The sequence below is a fragment of the Erinaceus europaeus genome, chromosome 16, assembly GCF_950295315.1.
Source record: "Erinaceus europaeus chromosome 16, mEriEur2.1, whole genome shotgun sequence".
Classification (NCBI taxonomy): Eukaryota; Metazoa; Chordata; class Mammalia; order Eulipotyphla; family Erinaceidae; genus Erinaceus; species Erinaceus europaeus.
The window spans coordinates 24,394,305-24,420,369 of record NC_080177.1 but is presented as its reverse complement, the minus strand read 5'-3'; the positions used below and the strand labels follow the sequence as shown (position 1 = coordinate 24,420,369).

Here is a 26,065-nt window from a genome sequence, read left to right as displayed (position 1 = left end):
CAAAGGTGGCACAAAGCACAGGGACCGACGTAAGGATCCCGGTTCGAGCCCCTGACTCCCCACCTGCACGAGGGTCGCTTCACAGGCAATAAAGCAGGTCGGTCTTTCTCTCCCCCTCTCTGTCTTCCCTTCCTCTCTCCATTTCTCTCTATCCTATCCAACAATGACATCAATAACAATAATAACAATAGCAAGAACAATAAGGGCAACAAAAATGGGGGGGGAAATGGCCTCCAGGAGCAGTGGATTCGCAGTGCTGGCAGCAAGTCCCAGCAATAACCCCAGAGGCAAAAAAAAAAAAAAAAAAGGTAATTTAATGAAAAATAAGTCAGATTGTGTTATTCCCCTGCCCAGAACTCCAAAGTGACTCCCATTCCATTCAGGCTGAAATCAGAGTTCCTCTGCTGTCTTGTAAAGAGTGTGTGCCCACATGACCCATGTTCAAGCCCAGCCTGCACTGCATTGAATGAAGCTTTGGAGCTGTAGCGTACTCATCCCCCTCCTCTCCTCCCCTCTTCTCTGTCTCTATCACAAAAGGAGATGAAGTTCCCAGCAGCACCTGCCTTCCTGTCTGACCCCATCTCAGTGCTGTTCAATGTATCAACATGTGTTCTTCCCCTCCAGGCCTTTCCATTGCTGAGCCCTTTGCTAGAATGCCTCTCCCCCTCTCAGATGCCCTAACTGCCTCCTCCCCTGTTATTACCACGAATCCCTCAGCCATCCAAAGTTTTGCTAAACGCCCCGTCCCTTAGACCTACCCTGTAGACATTGCTCTTCCTGACCCCCTTCCTGCTCTACTTTTACTTTCCCAAAGTGTTCCTCGCCTCTCAGTATAATAAATAACTCCTGTAGATCATAAGCCCTGAAGGGCAGGCATCTTTGATTTGCTTGTTAGAGCAGCCTCAGCAGTCAGAGCGGTCAGGCACATCAAGGACACTCAATAAACAGGTTGGATCTTTCTTAGAGGCCCAGGACATAAAACAGATCAAAGAAGGGAATCTGATCTCAGAGTGTCTCCCACCAACCCTACAGTTTCTCTGCAGAATATCTCTTGTTCTGATGAGAAATTGAAACAACAACAACAACAAAAACTGCCCATGTTTATTCTCCTACATAAATGCAGTTTTGAAGCAAAAAGTTCTGGGGGGGTGATATTAGGTTGAAGGGCCTACTTAGCACCATGGTTAGTATAAACAGTAGGTAAAGGTTATCAGGAATCAGGGCAGGGACAGGAAAGAGGGGGGGAGGTAAAGATTTCAGGGTTAGGTCCTTGCTGCCAAGCTCATCTACCTCCTGGCCTTATCTGGAGGTGAGGGGAGAGCTGTATATATATGTAGTTTTCCTCCTGACTTGCTCGTTTCCAGCTGGACTCACTTCCGCCCCTTGTGTAGCTCCTCACATGCGGGGGGGGGGGGGGGTCCCCTGCCACCTTTTGATGAATGGCCCTCCATTCTGCACCCTCCCTGACTGGGTAACCCCCAGAGTTAGCCTTACTTCATCTTGCATCATAAATCAGGCTTGGAAAGACATTGCAACTTTGCCTTCGAAATTTCCCTAGAATTCACCTCTTTGTGAGGGCTGCTTGCATGTGAATGGAATGATGAATTCCTCATGTCTTTCCCCTAAAGAAAAATCTGGATGGTATCTGCTGGTTTTCCCCACTTCCCCCAGTTCTCCACACCCCCATCCTGCTAGCACCCCTCCCCCCCAAAAAAAAAACAGTCCTAGTTAGTCCACTTAATGTAGTTAGAATTTTCCCCCAAGGACCCCACACTCAGTTTCCATTCTTGCCACAATAAGGAAAATCTCCCATCCTGCTGTCTCTTTTTATAAACTGAAATCACTTTTTGTTTTTATATAGAGAGGGAGAGGCAGAGCACCAGGAAGAACAACAGTACAAAGCTTTCTTCAATGCAATTGGAGTGGGGCAGGGGGGGCAGGTTCAAGCCTGGATTGCACCCACGACAAAGCAGTGCCCTGTCCAAGTGAGCTATTTCACCAGCTCAACGGACATTGGCTTGTTTACTGTGCTTTATTATAATAATAATTATTATTATATATTATTTTTATTATATTCTTTGCTGAGATTCTCTCTCTTCAACATTGCTGACCACAGAATGTCATCCATGCCCCCAGAACTGTTTTATAGGAACTGAGAGGTAGCCTCTAAATCTCTAAGAACTACAGAACTGTGGTTCTGGGAGATGTTCCCCCCTCCCTTTTGTTGCCCTTGTTGTTTATCATTATTATTGTTATTATAAATGTTGTTAGATAGGACAGAGAGAAATCGAGAGAGGAGGGGAAGACAGAGAGGGGGGCAGAAAGATAGACACCTGTAGACCTGCTTCACTGCCTTTGAAGCGACTCCCCTGCAGGTGGGGAGCCAGGGGCTCGAACCAGGATCCTTACATGGGTCCTTGCGCTTTGTACCATGTGCACTTAGCCCACTGCTACTGCCCAGCCCCCTAAGGGAGATGTTTTTTCTCTTAGACATTTTAAAATTTATTTCAGAGTTATCTTTAGAGATGATGACAAACTGTAGATGTCACATGGACTTTTGTGCTTTTTTTGTTTTTGTTTCATCTAGAAATAACAGTGGCTTCAGCAGCTGCTGCTTCATTTCAGAGATGTATTTCTGGAGGTTTCATGCCTGGAGACTCTGGGCTGGAGCAGCTCAGGGCTGAATATAGTGTCCAACGTGACCAATTCCAACAGTAATGCTCTACTCAGTTAAAGTCTGGAGCAGTCCTTTGGTTGTGTGGAACTCTCTTGTGTGCTGGAGGAACTTTATTCTTCCTGCTTTATCCACAGAATGCCAGGCGTATTCTCCAGTGTCTGTGGGAACCAGAAGTGCTTGTGTGAAGTGTTCTAAGGACTCCTGGTTGAAAGCAACAGTGGCATCATCTCTGAAAGATAGGGGGCTTTGGAGGCAGACATCACCCAGCTCTGCTATTGGTACGGGGGGTCCATCTGTAACCAGGATTCCCTCTCCTTCCCAGTCTAAGTTACTTCCTACTCCTGTTGCCTTAGATGACCTTTGTTCACCTTCAAGTCTGGTCTAGATGAACATTTATTTGAATCTCTGGTTTCTCCCACAGGGCATCATAGTAAGAACGAAAGGAGCCCACACACCCCCTATAAAGGAGCTTGTTCTCTGGGATAACTTGGGAGTATTTTCAGGTTCATGATTGAGAACGTTAAGTAGATGTAGCTTCCAAAGCTCAACAGCATAGTCTGGAATGAGAGAGAGAAATGGGAACAGAATAGTCTAGGAGAGAGAGAGAGACACTTGTAGCAACTGCTTCATTGCTCATGAAGCTTCCCCTCTTGGCATGGAGGGACTGGGGCTTGAACCCAGGTAGTTTTTAATGAGACCCAAACATGGGATGTGAAGGGTAGACCTCCCAAGATATTCAGATAGTGCCCTTCTCATCTCATAAGTAATCCAATGCAGGTCTTCCAGAGACAGCTCAGTTTGGCATGTGTAATATTTCAAGCTAAGGTCAATCAAGGCCCTTAAGGCTCAAGAGAAACTTACTCCTTCAGCCACCTAGAAGAATGAAATGGGGTGGGGGATATTACCTCGATTTAAGGTTATCTCCAGAAACAACCTTTCTTTTAGAGAAACCCATCTTTATGACATGACAGTCATTGAATTACAGAGCATCTGATCCTATATAGTTTCATTTACTTGTTTATTTATTTTGGATAGTAATAGATATTGAGAGAGAAGGAGGAGATAGAGAGACAGAGAGACACCTTCAGCACTGTCTCACTGCTCATGAAGCTTCCCTCCTGCAGTTGGGGACCAAGGGCTTGAAAACCCAGGTCCTTGTACATGCTGACTAACGTGTGCTCAACCAGGTGAGACACCATCTGGCCCCCACACCTGATCCTTTTGTCAAGTGAGTCCCCCTCTTCTCTCCATGAAACTTTGACTCAAGATATATATCCTGGTTCTGCCCCATTTACTTCAGGATTTACATTGAGTAAATTCTGCATCCATATGCAATTAATTATTCTCTTTCCCCCATGAATCTGTCTACTGTTAATTGGATTGTTCAACCAACCTGAGAAGAATCCAGAGGGGCAGGGGATTTCCTCTCTGCCCTAAGAGCTGCAATCAAAAGGGTCTGTTCTCCCTGGACCCCCTTTCATTCCTGACTTGCCTGCAGTTCCCTTAAGCAACTCACCATCCCCTGCCACCCAAAGCACAGTTCTCTCTCCTCTTTAGAAACATCAACAACTCCTGCAGGGCGAAATTGTCGGAATCAGAATGTTCTAGTAGGGCAGGGCTTCTGCAAGTTCCCAGGCCCTGGAACCACATTACTGTCTATCAAGAACCTTCCAGAAACATCAATGAATCACCAACTGTCTCGGCTGGGCTCATCCCACTTCTTATGTCTCTTGGGCATGATTTACCAGATGTGCCAACGCCCCAGCCCACAGGCCTCCACTGCAGCCGCCCCTTTTGCTGGACAGCCAGTGCTCTCTGCCGTGCTCAGCACATCCTGTTTGTTCAGTCCCCTTTGTCTCCCAGGGCAGCACCAGCAGCAGGGAGAGAGGAGTCCTCTGAGTCCCTTCACTCTGGGCTTTGAAATCAGATCCTGGCACACCTGATTACACTCAATAGCTGGAAATGGGAAGGAAGTCCGATGGGCAGAGAGCTCTTGTTTTAAACCCTGCACACCAGGAAGGCAGGGGCTGGGTCTCCTCCTCAGGGGCTGCACTGGGAGGGGGCAGGATGCTCAGGCAGGAAAAGCAAACAGTGCAACTGCAGGGAAATCCACTTAAAAAAAAGAAAAAAAAAAAGAACTCAAGAGCCCAGTTGATCGAGCTCCTTATAATCATCATCCCTGAGGACACCAAACTCGGCAGAAACTCCTTCCTCCCTCCTCCTCCTTCGTCCTCAGTTAGGAAACATTCAGTTCCAGTAACCAACTGCCTGGGGGGGGGGGGCAGAAGGGTCAAACCTCCCTGTCTTGCTTTTCCTGCAGAAGTGTTGCCTCTGAGACCTTGGCAGAAGGAAGAAAGAAAATAGCAATTTGCACGCCCCCACATGGCCCCCACATGGAAAGTTCAGCGGGCAATGGCACTCTGGAAAGACGGCTCCTGTGCTGCCAAGGCCTCTTCAGCCTCAATGTGCTGCTGTAGGCTTTTCCACCGCAGTGCTGCTCTGATGCGTAGCCCAGGTGGCTCATGAAGGCACGAGGAGACTTGTCATATGTACATAAAGGCACAGAGGGCATCTTTGCACCCACACCCGACTTACGAAATAAAAGAGTCAGACTGGTTCTGCAAGATAGTCATTCCTTAGGCTCCAAAATCCCAGGTTCAGTCCCCAGCACCACTGTAAACCAGAGCTGAGCCGTGCTCTAGTCTTCTCTCTCTATCTCTCTCTCTCTGATTAAAATAAAATATTTAAGAGAGAGAGAGAGAGAGAGAGAGAGAGGGAGAGAAAGAAATCCCAGTATTGTTAAAAACTCCAGTGTCCAGGCTGGGAACACAGTATAATGAATCTGCAAAAGGCTTTTCTGTCGGGAGTTGGGCAGTCACGCAGCTGGTTAAGCACACGTGGCACAAAGCGCAAGGACCATCAGAAGGGTCCTGGTTCGAGGCCTGGCCCCCCACCTGCAGGGGAGTCACTTCACAGGCGGTGAAGCAGGTCTGCAGGTGTCTATCTTTCTCTCCCCCTCTCTGTCTTCCCCTCCTCTCTCCATTTCTCTCTGTCCTATCCAACAAAAACATCAATAACAGCAACAATAATAACTACAATAATAAAAAAACAAGGGCAACCAAAAGGGAATAAATAAAAAATACTAAAAAGAAAAATTTTTTTAAAGGTTTTTCTGTCTGAGCCTCTATGGTTCAATCTCCAGTACCACCATAAGCCAGAGCTGGTAACTCTATCTCTATCTCTCTCATTAAAGTATTTAAGTGGCTGAGTGTTAGCACACCCAGTCGAGTGCACACATTATAATACACAAGGACCGAGGTTCAAGCCCCCCAGTCCCCACTGCAGAGGGCAAGTTTCATGAGTGGTAAAGCAGTGCTGCAGGTGTCTCTCTCTTACTCTCCCCCTCTCTATCTCCCCTTTCCCTCTCAACTTCTCTGTCTTTCTTTAATAAATAATAATGAACAAAAATAAAATATTCTCAAAATGAGGCATATTTAAAAAAACAATCCACTGTCCTCCATGAACCCATTCTCTCCCCTGCCTCCCCTTGGGGCAACCTCTAGTCATTCTGGACATGTGTGCAGTCCTCTATGGGGGGTTGTCTGTTACATGGAGAGCCCCCACTGCCTTTATCTGTAAAAAGGGAATACCCCACTGAAGGCACTGATGGAAATGACATGTATTGGAGATTTTTTGTATTGCTCTTGCAACAAGAAGAAAGTCAGCAGAAAGATGTGTCTCAGACTCAAGGCCTCTCTCGCCCACTTGTGCCTGGACAGCCTCCCCTCCTCTCTGCCCCTTCCCTTCCCTCCCCTGCTGGGCCTTTGCTTGTCCTGCCTTTGAGCCAGTGGCAGAGGTCATGCTTCCTTGGCTTTATCGCTTATCACCTGTCTCCAGCTCCTACTCTGAGCTCAGCTGGCACCAGCTGGGGGGGGGGCACTTTCTCGTTGCCCAGCCCAGTACCCTTAGGCCCTGTCCAAGTGCTTATAGGATGGGCTCAGTCCTTCCAGCCTCTGTCTTCTCTCTCTATCTCTCTCTCTCTCCCTCCCTCCTTCACTTTCTCCCTGAGCTATAGATTAGCAAGTACAGGAGCCAGGTCTTTCTGACTGCTCCATTGCCTGGTAGCACACGGCAGAACCATATGCTGAGTGAGCGAATGAATGAGTACAGGAATGAATGATGGCGGTTCCATCATCATCAGGCTTAGAACATTCTGTCCTGGCTAACAAGGGGGGTAGGGGTGGGGGGAGTCCCCATGTCCCAAACACTTACAGACATGTTTTCTTCTCTAAGTTCTCAAGTCTTGTCTGTTCTAGAAACAGAGTCAAAAATCTCCATCCAAATGCCTCAAATCAAGTTGGGGCAAAAATAATGGGAGCGTGCATTTCCTTCACCTGTAACTCCAACTAACAACAGTTTCAAAGAGAACTGTGAATGGGTTTTACATGGGCCTTGAAGACCCCCCCCCCCCAGGAATCTTTCCATTACCATACACGTTTATTAACATACCTGTTGTCTTAACCACAAGGGGAATCTGCAAACCAATTAATGCTGCCCAGCAAGAGTCAGTGTGCAGCCTCAGGAATAAAACATTCGAAACAATGTTTTGTTTGACCCCTCAGGTGTTTGCACCCACACCCATTTTCCTCTGCTCAGATGTCTGGTTGCCACCAAGCCGACTCAGCTTTAGTCATGAAATTGAGAGAATGCGCCTCAGAAGTGGGATCAAGGGCAAACCCAGCAATAGCCTGCACCATCAGCTGATTCAGTGTTGTGGCTCTGAGAATGGGCCTTGGGTCAGCCCAGGGAGGAAGCCAGGTTGGGGGAGTGAGAAACTCTCAAGGCTCAGGCTGTGTGTGTGTGTGTGTGTGTGTGTGTGTGTGTGTGTGTGTGTGCAAAAACAGTCCAGGTGATTCTTTTCATTGAGTTGAAATTCACATAACATTTTTCCTTTTGAATTTTGGGTTTTGTTTGTCTGAACGATGACTCCACTGATCCCAGTAACCTTTTTTTTTCTTTTTCCTTTTTCTTAGGTTTTATGATAGAGACAAAGAGAAATGGGGGGGGTGACAGAGAAGGAGAGAAAAAGAGACACTTGTAGCACTGCTCCACTGCTCATGAAGTTTCTCCTCTGTAGAAAGGGATCCGGGGCTTGAACCTAGGCTTTTGCATATGGTAACATGTGCACTGTACCCAGCCCCAAATGGAGTTATTTTAAAGTGAACATCTTGAGTGTTGTGGCTCTACCACCTGTATCTAGGGCTAAAACATCCCCTCAAAAGGAGGCCTCACCCCCACTAGGCGATACTTTTGTTCTCTCCCCTTTCAGCTTGTGGGAACCACCGATCTGTGCTCTATTTCTGTGGATTTGCCTACCCTGGATATTTTATAGAAATGTGACTGTACAGTACGTGGGCTTTGTGTCTGACTTCTATCTCTCTGACCCGTTTCTATGGCTCGCCCACATGGTAGCATGAATCAGAACTTCATTCTTTGTTATGGCCGAGTAATACTCTATTGTATGGAAACACTGCCTGTTGTCAGTCGATATATTCATCAAAGAGCATGAATGTTGCTTTTACCATTTGACAATTGTGTACAGTGCTTACCATGAACTCAGAGCTATGCACATTTATTTGCATACCAGTTTTCAAATGTTCTGGTTATATGTCTGGAAGTAGAATTGATAGTTCATAGAATAATTCTAGTTTTAACTTTGTTGAGGTGCTGCCAGGTGGTGTTTTACAGTAATTTAACCATTTTACATTCTCACCAGCAATGGCAAGTGCAGTCAGATTATTTTTTTGAAATGCAGTACTGGGAAATAAACTCAGGACTTAAAGCATACCTGCATAACATATCACTGCTGAGTTGCCTCCTCGGGGCAAGTTTTTGTTTGTTTTAGAAAGAGATTGGGGAGGGGGCAGAGGGAGGAGAGACATCACAGTACCTGTCCACCATCCATGGAGCTCAACCAGGGCTTCCTATGGAGAATACATGCGGTACTCTCGGCAGACAAGCTGAAGGATGGTTTAGAGAACAAGAGACTGTACTTTTATTTTATTTTATTTTATTTTGCCTCCAGGGTTATTGCTGGGGCTCAGTGCCTGCACCATGAATCCACTGCTCCTGGAGGCCATTTCCCCCCCTTTTGTTGCCCTTGCTGTGGTTATTATTATTGTTGATGTTGTTTGTTGTTGGATAGGACAGAGAGAAATGGAGGGGGGGATGACAGAGAAGGGGAGAGAAAGAGAGACACCTGCAGACCTGCTTCACTGCCTGTGAAGCAACTCCCTTGCAGGTGGGGAGCCAGGGGCTCGAACCAGGATCCCTACGCCAGTCCTTTCACTTTGTGCCACATGCGCTTAACCCACTGTGCTACCACCCGACCCCCTGTACTTTTCTCTTGGCCATGCCCTCCTGAAGTAAGCAAGGACCAGGCTGTATTGCATTGCCCACCATGTCTCATTTTCAGCTCTCTCCTCGGGTTTTCACCACCACTCTGTTCTCAAGGCTGCTGACTGTCATGGTGACTTTTTCCACCCAGAGTTAGTTGCAGTTAGTAAGCATGTGGCTCTCTGTTAGTATGCTGCCCAGTGCCTGAGCTCCCATGGTCCTGAAAGTTGAACTCTATACACATCAACATGTGAGCAAGATACAGAAGGAGCTTCCAAAGCAGTGTTATTAATTGTAACTGTGGAGACAAAAGGTGAGGTCATCAGCAGAGAGTCCTAAAATTAGACTCCTCAGAGGGAGAGCACAGAAGATGGCACTCTTTCATGAAATCACCTGTAAGGGCCCCACCTGTGCTTAAGTATGCATGTCTTATTTGAAGGGAAGAATGGAAAAGTCTATTGCATGATAATCTTCCTTTCCCTCACAGCCTGGCAGCTGATGTATCTACGGTTACGGCTGGAAGGCCTGCCTGAGAGAGGCCTGGGAACCTCTGGGGACAGTGTCAGTTCTATTAGATATAGATCTTTATGGCTGGATAAGGGACTGAAAGAGGAACTGAAGATCAATGTCAGGGAGCGAGGCCAGAAGAGGCCTTTGAGAAGGGACGGGGTCTTCTGAATGTTTTCTGTGAATGGGCCTGGGGGGATGACCATGAAGAAGGAAAAGGAAAGGGCTGGCACACTAGGAGAATTAATGCTTCTTGTGAGACTTAGCTAGAAGGAGACTCATACAGCTGGCCCAGAAGCCTCTTCGACACAGCTCTGATCTGAGCCTTGCCAGGGTCTTCAGTAAACATAGATATTCTTCTTCCTCTATTATTATTATTATTATTATTATTATCAGTAGTAGTAGTAACATTAGTGCCTACATAGCAAATCTATTGCTCCTGGTGGCCATTTGATTCCTACTTTATTGGATAGGATGGAGAGAAATTGAAAGGGGAGGGGAAGATAGAGAGAGGGAAAGAAAGAGGGATACCTGCTTACCTACTTCACCGATCATGAAATACCCTACATGTGGAAAGTGGGGGCTTGAACTTGGGTCCTTGCACATAGTACTGTGTGCACTTAATGAGGTGCACCACTGCCTGCCCCCCCCCATAGATGTTCTTCTATGACAAAGCATGGCTCCTTCCTGAGGTCATATGGGAAACCAAGGAGCACTTATTCAAGTTATCATCTGATGGGACATTTGACAGGGTCCATGGGTACCATAGACTAAATGGTGGATCCCCCTTTCCAGAAATTTCCCTAATTTTTTTTTTTTCCTCTTCCAGGGTTATTGCTGGGCTCGGTGCCTGCACCATGAATCCACCGCTCCTGGAGGCCATTTTTCCCCCCTTTTGTTGCCCTTGTTGTAGCTTCCTTGTGGTTATTATTATTGCCCTTGTTGACACAATTCGTTGTTGGATAGGACAGAGAGAAATGGAGAGAGGAGGGGAAGACAGAGAGGGGGAGAGAAAGATAGACACCTGCAGACCTGCTTCACCGCCTGTGAAGCGACTCCCCTGCAGGTGGGGAGCTGGGGGCTCGAACCGGGATCCTTACGCCGGTCCCTGCGCTTTGCGCCACATGCGCTTAACCCACTGCGCCACCACCCGACCCCCAAATTTCCCTAATTTTAATCCCTGGAATTTGTGATTGTGGCCCTCTTTGGTAAAAAGGTCTTTGCAGATGCAATTCCATTTTGAGATCAGATTATCCTAGATTACTATAGAGGGCTCTTCATCCCATGGCAGGCATTCTTAAAAGAGATACCGAGGAGAGACACATGAGGAAGGGAGACCATGAGATCACAGAGGCAGAGACTAGAATTCTGCAGCCCCTAGTCAAGAGATGCCTGAAGCCACCAGTACTTGGGGGTGGAGGGGATCTCCCCTAGCATCTTTGGGGAGTTTACCAGTCTTCCTAGCCCTGCTAGTGACTTCTGCCTCCCAGAATTGTGACAGGCTGCATTTCTGTTGTCTGCACCCACTGGGGCAGTGATGACTTGTCACAGCAGCTGTAGGGGCCTAGTGCAGTAGAAGTGCAGAGAGATGATAGGGCTGAAGAGGGGTTCTGGGGGCCTGGAAACTGAGCTCAGCCTTGGATTTGCTGTGTGTGTGCGTGTGCGTGTGCGTGTGCGTGTGCGTGGGAGGAGGGTGGTGGAGAGACTCTTAATTTTGTACTGTGGACTGACTTCACCATGTTTTTGTTGTTTTACCTGTTCAGTCTGGCTTTTGGTGATGCTAGGGATTGAACCTGGGCCTTTTGGAGCCTCAGGCATAAAGGTCTTTTTGTGTAGCCATTATGCTACTTCCTCATATGTTCACCCCTCAGGGCTCCAGCCCACAACTCAGGATGGGGGAAGTCAGAGCAGACCTTCACATCCACTTGAACTGGTGCTAATGACCACACTCTATACAACATTTAATATCTGCAAGGTCATTTATCTACTTGCTCTTATTTAATCCTTAACATAATCCTGGCTGGTTAGTACTCTCATCCCATCTTACAGGTCATATAGCCTGTTCAAGGTCATATTGTGAATGACAGCAGATGGATCTACCTCTTTGACCCCAACAAAGACTACTGGACCAGGATCCCACAGCATCCACCTGACTGATAAGAAAGGACCTGTTTCTCCACTTATTTATTTATTGCTACCAGAGTTAATACTGAGGTTCAGGGTTATTATTATTACTGAGGTTCAGTGCCTACATGACTCCACTGCTCCTGGCAGCCATTTTTTTCTTTATTCTAGATAGAGGGTGAAAGACAGAGACAGAGAGGGAGAGAGAGACACTGAGAAGAGAGACACCATGTAACAACTGCACAATTTGTGATACTTCCTCTCTGCAGTCACTTGCATGTGGTGGCCTGGGCTTGAACCAAGGTTCTAGTGTTCTACTGACTCTGAATCTGTTTATTATTTATTTATTATATTTTCTTTATTGTATACAGACAGAGAGAAATCAAGGAGGGAGGTAGCGAGGGAGGGCGAGGGAGGGTGAAAGAGAGAGAGAGAGAGAAAGAGAGACCTGCAGCACTGTTTTACTACTTGTGAAGATTTTCTCCTACAGATATGAACCAGGACTTGAACTCAGGTCCTTGAGCATTGTAAAACATACACAGCCACCTGGCCACTATTTTCTTTTTCTTAACCAGACCACTGATCAGCTCTGGCTTGTGGTGGTGCTAGGGATTGAACCTGGGAGCCCAGAACTTCAGGCATAAAAGTTGTTTGCATAACCTTAATGCTGTGTCTCCAGCTGTTTATTTTTTTTAATAAACAGCACTGTCAGTCCAGATTGGGTGATGGACTGACTGAGGTTACAGTTACTGAGAACACCTGGTTGGAGCCTGCTATGGGCAGATGAGTGGCAAACCAGCCTTCAGGTTGAGCATACATGTTACAATGCACAAGGACCTGGGTTCAAGCCCTTGGTCCCCACCTTCAGAAGGAAAGTTTTGTGAGTGGTGAAGCAGTGCTGTAGGTGTCTCTGTCTCTCTTCCTCTATATCACACCTTTTCCTCTTGATTTCTGGATCTCTCTATCCAATAAATAAATAAAGATAATAATAAAAAAAGTTTTTTTACAAAAGAGGGAAATATGCTGAGAACAGACACTGATCCAAGCCCCTCAGTCCCAGAGTTCCAGCCTCTTGTTGCAGCTGAGACTGGGGTGTGGCTCACAGGACAGCTTCTCCACAGTCCTTCCAGCATCAGTGTTGTGTCCTTGTGTCATTGTGTCAGAGGGAACTCAGGAGTAGAGAACTGACCTCAAGGCCTGCCAGATTTCCTCCCATGCAGACCTCTGCACAAGATAAAGTCAGGCCAGGCCATGCCACAGGGCAATGGCATAATAACCACCCCCTCCGGCCTCCTCCTGGGCTCATTGTTCTGTGGCAGGGTTGTTTTGAGTACGATCAAAAGGAAGGAAGAACACAGAGGCACTATCAGGCTGAGGAAGAAGGATGCTCTCCTGGCCGTTCCTGTTGCCTTTGGCCTCCCTCATTTTAAATATAAGGAAGCCAGAGGGCAGCATGCAGCCTAACCCCATCCCCACGGTGAGGGTGGGAGCTCTGGTATGGCTCTAGTGTCCAGTCCTTGTCCTTTCACCCAGCCAGGGGGCTGAGAGGCTGGAGCATAGGGTCGTGGTGTGTGTGTGTGTGGGGGGGGGGGGCGACTGAAAGCAGTCACTGGAATGGCTGAGTTAGCTGTTGTTTACCCCTTTGGGCTGAGAATTGAGGCCATAAGGCCACAGCCGTTGGAACACACAGGCCAGGAACAGCACTTCCCAGCTTGGGCTGGCCTAGTGCCTCTCCTCAAGACAGTGAGCAGCTCTAGTTCTCAGGAATCACAGTCAGCTCGGGGGCCTTGTAGTCTGTGCCACACTCAGCCTGGGTTCAGGAGGGAGTTGGAGGGCAGCAGGGTGGGTGGAGGGTCATGTTTGGATTCCTCCAGGGAACTAGAGCAGAAAGCGTGGCCGCCTTCAGCCCTGAGCACAGCGTCAGGAAGGGAGGAGCTGAGGAGTCCTCCTGGGCAGGAGAGACAAGCTCAGGACCACCTTGGCATCCCTTGGAAGTCTGTCTTGTTCAACGCCCAGGTGCCCAGCTCTGGTGGCCTGGGTCACCTTTGTCTGGGCTGCAGGCCACAACCAAGCCATCAAAGGGGCCTCAATGGGAGAGGATGTCAATGAGCTTCCTCAACCAGAAAGATGGTTTGGGTTTGGCCAAAGCAATTCAAGCAAACAAGTCTTAGCCTGTGAATTGAGAGCCAGGGGCTGCCCAGAGATCACACAGCGGCCAAATGAGAGCCATTATCAGTCCCGGCCCGAAGGAGGGCCAGCCTTTGAAGCCACAGGACAGATCTTTCCACCTGAGAGACCACAGGAGAGGGGAGGTCAGGCTGCACGCAGTCCCCACACGAGCTGATCAAAGCCTGGTGTGGAAGGAAGGAGGTGCACAGCTGCAGCCTCGCTCCCCCCACAGGGCTGCCCAGAGCTTACTGACAGCAAGCAGGCTGCCTTTGCAGGGGCCTGTGGGAAAGGCCAGCACAGATGCGCAGGGCAGCCCATCCCAGGCTCCCAGCACTGCAGCAAGAGGGGGGACAAAGAACTCCCTTGGTGGGTCTGAAAAGAAGAGGGAGGGAATCAAAGCACACAGAAAAGAACGCAGAGACCACCCACCTGATGAGTGCCTACCTTTCAGAAACAAATAACTCCTGGCTTCCCAGGCACTTCAGAAAGAACAAACACAGGGAAGGAAGGCTCGCAGGCAGCCTCAAAGCTCCTGCCACTGGGGGATTTGTGGGAAGCCCAGCCCCTTCCCAACATCGGAAGCTTCATTTAAAGTGTGTTGGCCTCTGTGGTATCTGTTGGAGAGTTTCCTGGCATCCACTCCCCACCCTGCCAACCCGAGAAGCAGCAAGGAGCCTCATTCGGGGAAGGATGGGGTCCTCAGTGATGCTTTCTATGTGATTCTCTCAGAAAGAATAGTGGTGTCTGCCTGGGAATGTTCTGGGGGCATCTGCTGGACTGGAACTGGTAAATGAGGGTGACTATGACTTGATGTTTTCTTGGAAGGCTGTCTTTCCTGCCTGGGTGGACTGGTCCCTCTGGGTCAGCCTCAGCCTCCCTGGTCTGACCTGGTTACCCCCCCCTTCCCTGCCCTGAAGTCAGAGGACTGGCACTTGAGGGAGCCCTCAGTTTGTTTTTTTCTGAAGTGGGTGCAGCAAAGTGAGGTCATTACCACCATGCTCTCCTCAGGAGACTGGGAAGGGGACCCGGAACATGGCTCAGCAAATAGAGCACGTGCCGCAGGCCCTACATTTGATCCCCAGCCTATGGGGGTCTACACAGGAACTCATGGATGGTAGAACTGATGCCTTGGTTTCTGTCTCTCCCTCTCTTTCAAGCTGGCAACCTGGCTTCTAAGACTGAAAAAACTGCCAAGGGTTCTCTGAATCTACATCTCAGCTTGTGCTGATGAGAATCCAGGCCAGCAGGAAACATGCAGATGGGGGACTGAGCGAGTTCCCTGGTCTATTTCCCATGATTCTCTTTCCCACCCTGCTCCCTGCCTCTGAGGAAATATGGAGAAAATAACACAGAGACCACAGAGAATGTAGGGGTGGTAGTGCAGAGAATGGAGCTGGAAGATAACTTGGTGGTATTGTGCAGGTAGCAGATCCTGGGTTCATTACCCAGCACTGAAAGTAAATAAATAGGGCAAAAGAATGGTAATGGCGTACTAGATGCCTCAACAGTTAAGTACATGACTTGCATGAGTAAGGCCCTGGGTTCAGTCCCCAGCAGTGCACAAAGCAGGGCCCTCTGGTTGTGTTCAAAACAAAACAAAACAAACAAAAAAATTAGGGGTCAGTGAGATAGCTCACCAAGATAGGGTGCATACGTTGCCATGTATATGGCCCAAATTCAAACCCTAGGACCATATGGGAGTACCACAGCACTAGGGGAAACTCTGGTGCTATGATACCCCTTCCACTTTCTCCCTCTCCCCAAATGCAGTGTCCTAGGCCCATGCCATGTGTGCATGAGGTCCTGGCTCTGAAAAATAAGTGATATTTTTATTGCCACCAGGGTTATTGTTAGGACTTGGTAACTACACAATGAATCAACTGCTCCTGGCAGTAATAATTTTTTAAATTCCTTTTTTATAAAGACAGATGAGAGGAGAGGGGAAGATAGTGAGGGAGAGAGACACCTGAGGCATTGCTTCACCACTCATGAAGCTTTTCCTTGCAGATAGAGGCTGGGAACTTGAACCCAGGTCCTTGAGCATGGTCTTGAGTGAACTCAACCAGCTGAGCCACCACCCAGTCCCTAAATATGTTTTTAAAGGCACAGAGGAGTTTTTTTTTTTTTCTTTTTCTCAGAAATAGATGTTAGGGGAGGTGGAGGTATTGAGTGCAGGCTGGAGTATATGGAGGAACCAGGGTGCTCAGGAAAACCAAAGGTAACTTAGACAAGAAAGTTCCAGCACCACTGGTTTAGCCAGTTGACACTCTTTCCAGAAACGAATGTACAAGGACTAGTCAGGTGACTTTGAGAAGAAACAGACCTGCATATGAAGTTATCTCCTCTCCCTACTCCAGAAACTCGGTCTTAAAAGGGGAGGGAAGCAGGCCAGGCTGTGGTGCATATACGTCACCAGGCACAAGGACCCTGCTTCAAGCCCACAGTTCCCACCTCTCTCTTTCCTCTCTGTCTCCTCCTTCCCAATCAATTTCCCTCTTGTCTCTATCCAAAATAAATAAAATATTAAACAGAAGAAAGGGAGCAGCTGAGCATTACTCTGCTCCCACCTACCATTCACTAGGATTCATTCTTATTACTTTCCCCCAAGATGCAGGGAATAATTCCCATTTCATGGGGGGGGGGGTGCAGAGGGAAGTTCCTAGAGGTGAAGTGGGTTAAGGATAGGTGCAGAACTTGAGAGGGAATTAACCCCCTGGTGGTCTGGCCCAAAGTTCCTAACCTCCCCTGCTCTTCCCAGTCCTGCACCATCTCCAGGGCAAGGCATGGACCAGAAACCAAATGAACTAAACCAATCAGTAGAACGCACGCAGGCCTCTTTTAGCCTGACGAGAAGAGATCATTCGAGGGTCTGGATTATGGAAAGAAATGCTCCGAGGCACCCAATAAAATCCTGCTCTGAGGTGCAAGGAGGCCTCTTTTTTTTGAAATGAATACCTCATAAAGTTTACGCGGACCCCCAAAAGGAAAAAAAAAAAACAGAAGAGAACTGGGACAATAAAAAGCAGAGTAGGTAGATCATAAAACTCCAGAGTATTGTCTTTCATCCTGGCAGCAAAAAGGGTTTGCAGGCTCTAATTACAGCTTCACCCCTGTGGCCCAGCCTGACTGACACTAGGGGATGCCTGCTAGCAGAACCCTCTCCTCTTAGGCTGGGAAGGATTTGGGTACCAGAAATTTTAGCAAGTCTTCCCCAAGCAAACAGAGCAAGAGCTGGACCTGGGAACACCAGCGTGTTCCCCCAAATCAGTGTCAGATGTTATCTCCCGCCCGCTGTGTTTCCTCACTGAGCAAATAGAAACCAAGTTCTTCCCTGAGAGGTCTGGGGGACAAAAGGCAGAAAGTCCAGTAAAAAGGGTGGGCACCCTTGTTTGGCCCATACACCATGTAGATTCCCCCTTGGTTCGCCACATATCTGGCCCTCCACCCAGACTGGTATTTTTCTGTGCCGTGCAGTAGCTTTGCTCACAGTGGGGGACAGCACAGAGTGGCCTCAGCCACTTACTTTAGGTGGTGCAGCCCCAAACAAGCTCATCTCTGAGGACACAGGTGAGAAATCTGTATCTAAGCTGTCTTCCATCCAAGACGGTCAGGGAAAAAAGAGCTCCTCGTGGTCAAGAGCTCCAGGCAGCCGAAGATGGGAATGGGGAGTGACGTGGCAAAGGAGTGTTGCTAGTTCATGTTCAGTCATGTCATTTTATGACTCTATAGGCCATGTGATGGCTCACCCAGTAGAGTGCACACGTCACCATGCACAAGGACCAGAGTTCAAGCTCCTGGTCCCCACCTGCAGGGGAAAAGCTTCACAAGTGGCAAAGCAGTGCTGTAGGTGTCTCTCTTTCTCTCTCCCTCTCTATCTCCTCCTCCCCCCTCAACTCATTTCTCTCTATCCTATCTAATAAAAGGAAAGGAAAAATATCACAGCTGGAAGCAGTGAATTTGTTATGCAGGCACGGAGCCCCAGCAATAACCCTGGTGGCAATAAACTTTTGAAATAATAACATAATTGCACATGGACTTTTAAAAATATTTATGTGTTTATTTATAAATTAATGGGAGGGAGAGAACCAGGGCACCCCTCTGGCATATACAGTTCCAGGTAGCGAACTCTGGACCCTGCGCTTGAGAGTCTGAGCATCATGGTACCAGGGAAGCATTGGAACTGTGGTAACTGTGTCTTTGCTTCTCTGTGTCTCTTTTTCTGTCTAAATGAGAAAGAGATGCATGCATGCGATCCTGGCTCTGCAAAAAGACAAAACAAATGCTAATTTGAAAGGGCTGCAAATCTCTAGCAGCTCTGAGTCATCCTGTGCTTCCTTGGGTACTGCAGTTCAACAGTTGTTACAATCAAAGACTATGTTGCGGTAGTAGGTAGTAGTTTTCAGACTGGGGGCTAAAGAAACCTTCAAAGAACTCCTGAAGGACAACTGGGGGGCAAGGGTCAGGATGGAGGTGGAGCCACTGGGACACCCCGCCCCCCCCCACAAGCAAACACATGCAACTACTTTAGAGTCTCCCCTTGCAACCACAGCATCTCTGCTGTTGTCATTTTTGTACACCCCAGCTCTCTTGTAGATTTCATTTGAAAGAATGAAGGTCTCTACTGAGCAGAAGAAAGGGGCAAGGTTTATAAGTAGTAGCTGGTCAGTGCTTAGTGGAGCACCGTAGGAAGGAAATCTGGCTCAACCACGGCTGTGCAAATGCGCAGACGGTGGTGTGTAGATGACACCATGGCAGGCATGTCCTCTGTCCATGTCTAAGCCCCTGGAGATTGAATGTTTCTTAGGCATGTTTCAGCCAAAGGCCTCTTGGGAATAAAACAGAAGCATACACATTGGCTGGTCTTGATGTTAAGGCAAAAACAGTGAATTTGCATTAGCACTGCAAAATTCACTCTTGGGGAAGAAATGAAGGACCCTCAGTATTTCCTGTTTCCTTAAGCACCAATATTCCTAGTGGGGAGTGGGGCGCTTGGGGACCATTCCATCTCCTTTAGTTTTGACCCACATCAGTCTTTACTCTTCTGCCAGGTGCTTCCCACCCAGGCTTTCATAGGACTCTTTGACCCTGGACATCCCAGGCCTGGAGCCTTGGGAGTGAAAGAGGTGGCAAAGCAAGATGCTGCCATTGGACTTTGGGAAATTCTTCTGCTGAGCCTCCACCTTCCCAACCCAGTGTCAGATAAGGGAGCAGAGAAAGAAGCCCTTACCCATCTCACGAGATGTGCTCACATGCAGGCCAGAACTAGGAAGGGGAGGCTTGGTCTCTGCTGTCCACACATGCTCTGACAAAGGCACCAAAGCCGCCTTCTCAGTGCCCCTGCTCAGAGTAAGGGAAATGCCAGCCTCTCATGACCTCTTCTCTGTTGCATGAAAGCCTTGTGAGAGGAGACTGAGAAACAATGGCAAGCAGACCCAGGCCTGTCCTGGCTGTGACTGAGTCGATTGGAATGTGCGTGTGTGTGCGTGCACACACACATGGGAATATGAACATGCTTGGCTCTGAGTTCCTGTGAGGGAGGGAGGAAGGACAGTAAAGGGGCAAATTCTTCATGTGTCTAAAGCCATGATGGGGAGCACCCACACACCTAAACCTTCAATTTTTTTTTTGCCTCCAGGGTTATTGCTGGGGCTCGGTGCCTGCACCAGGAATCCACTGCTCCTGGAGGCTATTTTTTCCCCCTTTTTGTTGCCCTTGTTGCTTTTTTATAGTTGTTGTGATTATTATTATTGTTATTATTGATGTCATTGTTGTTGGATAGGACAGGGAGAAGTGGAGAGAGGAGGGGAAGAGAAAGACACCTGCAGACATGCTTTACCGCTTGTGAAGCAACCCCTCTGCAGGTGAGAAGCTGGGGGCTCGAACCAAGAGCCTAACGCCGATCCTTGCACTTTGCTCCATGTGCGCTTAACCTACTGCACCACCGCCCGACCCCCTAAACCCTCAAATTTACAGATGAGGGGGGAAGCTAAAGTGAAGGTTGGGGAAGAGGAGTGTATCTGGTATATGAGAGGATAAGCTCCATTCATGTGTACGGAGGGCACATTTTGCAGTTAGACAAGCATGGTGCTGTCCATGCATTCAAGAGTGCAGAGGTGAAGCCAAGAGAAAGTTGGGAATTTGTCATCCATTCTACTAGAAGAGAAAGGGAAGGGAAGGGAAGGGAAGGGAAGGGAAGGGAAGGGAAGGGAAGGGAAGGGAAGGGAAGGGAAGGGAAGGGAAGGGAAAGAACTTGGCAGTTCCCCACACCACAGGTTGGTACACATTCAATGCTTACGAAGTTCATTTCCTGTGCTAGTTACCAACTCTTGTTTACACGACTCAAAATATGATGTAAAGCAGAAAGCTCCAGCTTATCAGAGGTGGGTTGAGGTGGAGTGTATTTTAAGAGGGCAGAGTCTTTAAAAAAAAGTGTGTGGGGGGAGTAGGGGGAAGGGCTACTGCCTGGTGTGTTTTGAAGGACAAATGGAATCCATTTCTAATATTAATACACAGCCCACCCCACCCCCCGCCCAGATACACTTGACGAGGGAGAGGCACTAGAGCTCTGATTGCAAACTTCTGCACCGCTCTGGAGCCATTTTCACGCCCAGCCACAGGGCCAATAGAAGTTTGGCTTTCTTGCATGTCGATGTGTTTTTAAACTAGTCTGGTTTGCCCCACGCATAGCTTGCCTTGCCGAGCACAGCCTCAGGAAGTGTTTATGAACCGTTTTTATTATTTTTTTTCACTCTGCTTTTGATTCTGGTTCGCCTGCTTTGTTTAGTGGCACAGAATGGGTAGAAGAGCTTGGCTTAGAGACACCATTCTTTTTTAAAAATTATTTATTTATTTATTCATTCCCTTTTGCTGCCCTTGTTGTTTTATTGTTGTAGTTATTATTGATGTTGTCCTCGGATAGGACAGAGAGAAATGGAGAGAGGAGGGGAAGACAGAGAGAGGGAGAGAAAGATAGACACCTGCAGACCTGCTTCACTGCCTGTGAAGCGACTCCCCTGCAGGCGGGGAGCCAGGGTCTCGAACTGGAATCCTTAACACCGGTCCTTGCACTTTGTACCACCTGCGCTTAACCCTTAACCCGCTGCGCTACCACCTGACTCCCAGAAACACTATTCTTTGTGAGAGGGCCCAGATGACCTAGCATCTTGGAGTGGGGAGCAGCAAAACTGGGGTGCTGGGCATGACATTTCTCAGGTGTGCCCATGGGGGGGAGTGGGAAGGGGACATTTTTAACCTGGGGAGATAAATTGCACTTTGCAAACTAACTCCTCAGTAGGCGGCCTCAACAGAGTCTGTCTTGTCAGTGTGTTTGTCCCAGTGACACCCAGCACACACCAAATCTTCAGGTACTGTGAATGAAGCAAGGTGCATCTCCCTTCTGTTCAAAAACCTGAAGCTCTTAGCAAAGTCCACAGAGAAAACTTCTCTCCTTCTTCCACACGGCTGGGGACCTTCCTATAGCAGGTCTCTGCCACACCTGCAGGGGCACCTGGGAGAGCCACAGGAGCATCTGAGCCTTTGCTCCTCCTCTTGTTCACACTCAAGCAAGTCCTAGCCCAAACACCTCCTGACTGCTGGGGTCCATGGAACACAGAGCCTGAGTCTATCAAGAAACCAAGTCTAGGGAGTGGGGCGGTAGCACAGCATGTTAAGTGCACATGGTGCAAAGCACAAGGACTGGCCTAAGGATCCCGGTTCGAGCCCCTGGCTCCCCAACTGCAGGGGAGTCGCTTCACAGGCAGTGAAGCAGGTCCATAGTTGTCTGTCTTTCTCTCCTCCTCTCTGTCTTCCCCTCCTCTCTCCATTTCTCTTTGTCCTATCCAGCACGACGGCATCAATAATAACTACAACAATAAAACAAGGGCAACAAAAGGGAATAAATAAATATTAAAAAATTTTAAAAAAAAAGAAGCCAAGTCTAGAGGCCAGGCGGTGGCTCACCTGGTTACATGCACACATTACAGTGCACAAGGACACAAGCTCATGCCCCTGGTCACCACCTGCAGGGGGAAAGCTTCACAAGTGGTGAAGCAGGCGCCTCTCTGTCTCTCTCTCTCAATTTCTCTCTGTCTCTATGCAATAATATATATACCAAGTCTAGACTAAAATGAGCCTTGAGGATTATACCCACATACCCTGTTCCTGGTAGAAGCAGAGAACACATATTAGGAGGCTCACAGAAAGTAGAGGTTCTGCACTGTCTCATCAGCTTGGGACCTATTAAGCCCTACTTAAGGGGTTTCTGAGTCTGGTGTCCTTATGAGATGGGGCCCAAAGTCATTCCCCAGGCAGCCTTCAGTTGCTTGTGGTGACTGGGATTTCCTTTAGCTGGGGAGACAGCATAATGTTTATGCAAAATGACATTCATGCCTGAGACTCCCAGGTCCCAGGTTCAATCCCCAGCACCACCATAAACCAGAGCTGAGCAGTGCTCCAGTAAAAACAAAAGCAAAACAAAGCAATCATTGGGAATTTCCTTTAAATGCAAACTACTCAGTTGGAGTCCCTCTGTCACCTTCAGCAATTCACAATCTCTAGTCACTTGGAGACCTCTGAACAATAGCAGAGCTTGTCAAGTTGGGAGCCCATGACTTTAGTGAGCAGTGAGGCTCCTCGGAGGCACTGGACAAAGTTCTGGGAGAAGCATGTCAAACTATGGGAGGTGGAGTGAGCAGTCAAGATGGAGGCTGTGGTGTCCAGACCAGCACCCTTTGCACAGGATGGTTGTTTTTATATAATACAGGCATTCTGTGTGGCACTACTGATGTAGGCATCTATCTGAGGCCCCCCCACAAACATTGTCCCGGATATTCCAGGTCACTGCTTATAGTCTGGAGAAACCTGGAGAGTCATCTTTCTTTAGCTGGAAGCTTTTCACTCAGGGTCTGAGCCTGGGCCTAGAGGAAATAAGTTCCTGTGGAAAGAGACCACCACTTACCCTTTCTGCTCCAAGGCAGCAACTTTCTTGCCAAGAACAGCTGCAGGGAGTATGTTAGTTTCTCAGGCCTCTGCCTGTCCCACAGTGACAGCAGCAGTTCCTCAGTGCCTAGCCACTTTGCAAGGGGCCCAGCTGTGTTTCCAGCCAGTTGTGTTTTCACTGGAGGTGCTCCACACAAGATTTCCTACACAGAGGTTAGCTTTGAGGGAAAAGGTGGGAATGCCCTCCACTGTTCTTTTTTAAGCACCCTGCATCCCACTTTATCACTGTGTTTGCCACAGATACATAGGCCTCCTCTTCCTTGAGTCTTCCCCTACCAGCCTGGCAGTGACTCAAGGCCAAGGCACAACTAGGGAGTGGGGAGTGGGGGTTGGGGGGTTGGGGGGTAGGTGGGGAAGGCAGTCTGGGATCTTAACTGAGGGCTGACCCAAAGCCCACCTGAGATGAATACCACTGACTTGACACTGGCCACTGGGCATTAGACAAAGGTGATTTCCAAGGGTCTTTGAGGTCTAGCTTGATCCTCCTCTCCCTCATCCACTGATACTACACATCACCTCAAAATGGGGAGATGCTGGTCACCCCCCTACACACACACACACACACACACACACACACACACACACACACACACACACACACACACACTGGATTGTTTGTAGAACCATACACCATACAGGAGAGAACTTGTAACTACACCTAGGAAAAGGTGCTATGTTAAACACACACACACACACACACACACACACACACACACACAGACACACACCAGTTTCCATATCAGCATCTAACACAAAAAATTATCTTTCTGTCAGACATATGAAAACACTAATTTAGAGGGACATGTTCATAGCTGTATTATACACAATAGCAAAATATGGAAGCAAACAAAATGCCCCTTGACAGATGACTAGATAAAGAAGTTATGAGAGACATAGTCCATGGAGTACCTACTCGGCAATTTAAAAAGATGATATTGTAACCTGTAGAACAAAATGGATAGGACTGGAGGTGCTGATGTTTAGTGAAGTATGGAGGGAGGTGAAAGACAACTACCAGGATGGCTTCACTCATATGTAGAATATAGAGAATTGGAAACACATGAACTTGCAAAAAAAAAAAAAAAAGCAACCAACTCATTTCTAAGAAGTTTGGAAAATTATGGTGGTTATCCTTGAGGGGCACAGAACTTTGGTGATGGGGGTAGTATGAACTATACCAATATTATCTTAAAATCTTATGAGTCTTTATTGAATTACTAATAAACATAATTTAGAGGACGAAGGGTAGATAGCATAATGGTTATGCAAAGAGACTCTCATGCCTGAGGCTTCAAAGTCCCTGGTTTAATTCTCCTGTACCACCATAAGCCAGAGCTGAGCAGTGCTCTGGTAAACATAAAATAAAATAAAAATTAATAATAGTAATAATTTAGGAGAGAGATTTCTGTCAGAAGCTCATTCCTTCCCAACTGTGTTGCCTTTTTCTCATGGGGCCTTGCGTGCCTCACTTGATGTCAGGGACTCTTTCTTTGCCTGTGACATGGACATGGAGAGTTGTTAAGGCAGCTGCTGGGAGCCCTTCACCAAGTCTCTTGAGTGTTGGCATCTTTTTCTATCATTCTTGGATTAAAAAAAATCACCAAGCAAGGCCTGGGTGGTAGCACACCTGGTTGAGTGCACATGTTACAATGCACAAGGATCCGGGTTCAAGTCCCCGATGCCCACCTGCAGGGGGAAAGCTTCATGAGTGCTGAAGCAGGGCTGCAGGTGTCTCTCTGTCTCTCTTCCTTACTAACCCCCTTCCCTCTTAATTTCTGGCTGTGTCTATCCAATAAATAAATAAAGATAATAAAAAATTTGTTTTTAAATCACCAAGCCATTTTGGAAGAGGGACTGCAGGAGGCAGTAGACCCCGGCGTAGTGCAGAGACCCAGTGTGCTATCACGTCAGAGGTGGGAGGTCTGCTCCATCCTTCTGTGGGGTTTATGAGGTCAGCAGACTTTTATGACAAAAGAGTGCATGGCAAATTTTTAGCTTTGTGGGCCCTGGGGTCTCTGCCATGACTTCCAAAGCTGCCACAGACAGTGTATAAAGAAATTAACAGGTATGGCTGTGCCTCACTCAGACTTTCTCTTTTCTCTTCCTTTCTTTTCCTTTTCTCTCTCTTTCTTTCTTTCTTTTGTTTTTTTTAATCAGGCTGGGAGCTAGAGTTGACTGTTTGGTCTGTGACCCCTTACTTTACTGAGATTTTTTAATAGATGCCCAGCAAAAATCCAGGGCCATTCATTTACTGGAGATAGGTGAGCAGAGACCTCCCTGCTAACCCAGGCCCTTCATTGCAATTCTGTTTGCACAGTCCACCCCAGCTCCTCCTCCCAGTTCTGTGTTCCCGCCATGGGGTCACAGTGGCAGGACCCCCATCCAGGGCTCCCCTCACTGAGCCTGGAGAGATCACAGGCTCCTTTGAGGCCACGGATTTAATGGAGAACAGAGTTTTCGTGCCTTCCAGGATTTCTCCCTCTTCTTCTCCTCCCCCACCCAGGGCTTTCCCCCTCCATCCCGTTTGTGGGACACACAATTTGTAATCTCCTAAAAAACCAAAGAAGTGAGGGCTCTGATTCATGTAGATTAAAATCAGCTGCAACCTATTAATGGCCCAGAGCCCAAGACAGATTTTAGGAAACAAAAACACTGGACCAAATTAGACTGAACTGGCCCCTGTCTCCAGGGGAGGGAGGTGGGGTGGGAGGTTGGGGACTGGGGAGGGGGGAGGGATAAGGGGAGTGACCATGTGGTTTTAATTAATTTGGATTCTCTTCCTGAAGCTAATTCACCCAACACAAAGCATGTGTAGCCCCATGGAAGAGGAAAGCCTAGAAGAAGCTGGGCTCTCTCCTTCAAAAAAAAAAAAAAAAAAAAATCAAGTCCTGGTTGGTGAGGGGGGAGCAGAGGGGAGGGTGGGGGTTGGTTGTGTGTCTGTAATTAACAGGTTTCAAAGTGGTTATTTTGGAAAAGAGAATTTCAGTGGAGTGTTAAAATTCTTTCATCAGCCATCAGCAAGCATCCTGAGGCCTTTAGCAAGGCTCAGGCCACTTAGGGCTTCAGAGAGCTTTGAATTCCCAGGGTCTTCTTTTATAATGGGGAGGGCTTGCCAGGGGGGTTGTGAGGCTGATGGCTGCCATGATTTTCATTCTGCTGCTTGGTTACTGTGATCATAAAAAAAGTGTTCCTCTC

General features: G+C 47.9%; 1 protein-coding gene across 7 annotated transcripts in view; it reads left to right on the top strand.

Moving 5' to 3' along the window:
* RAD51B (RAD51 paralog B) overlaps positions 1 to 26,065 on the top strand; it is a 975,550-nt gene that overhangs the window by 715,385 nt on the left and 234,100 nt on the right. The window contains exon 11 of one of the 7 annotated variants that reach the window (XM_060174761.1): positions 4,998 to 5,056. The exons of the other annotated variants lie outside the window; for them this stretch is intronic. Coding sequence (XP_060030744.1) covers positions 4,998 to 5,041 — 44 coding nt within the window. The 3' untranslated portion in view covers positions 5,042 to 5,056. Of the gene's footprint in view, positions 1 to 4,997; positions 5,057 to 26,065 lie in introns of those variants that run through there. 7 annotated transcript variants of the gene reach the window in all.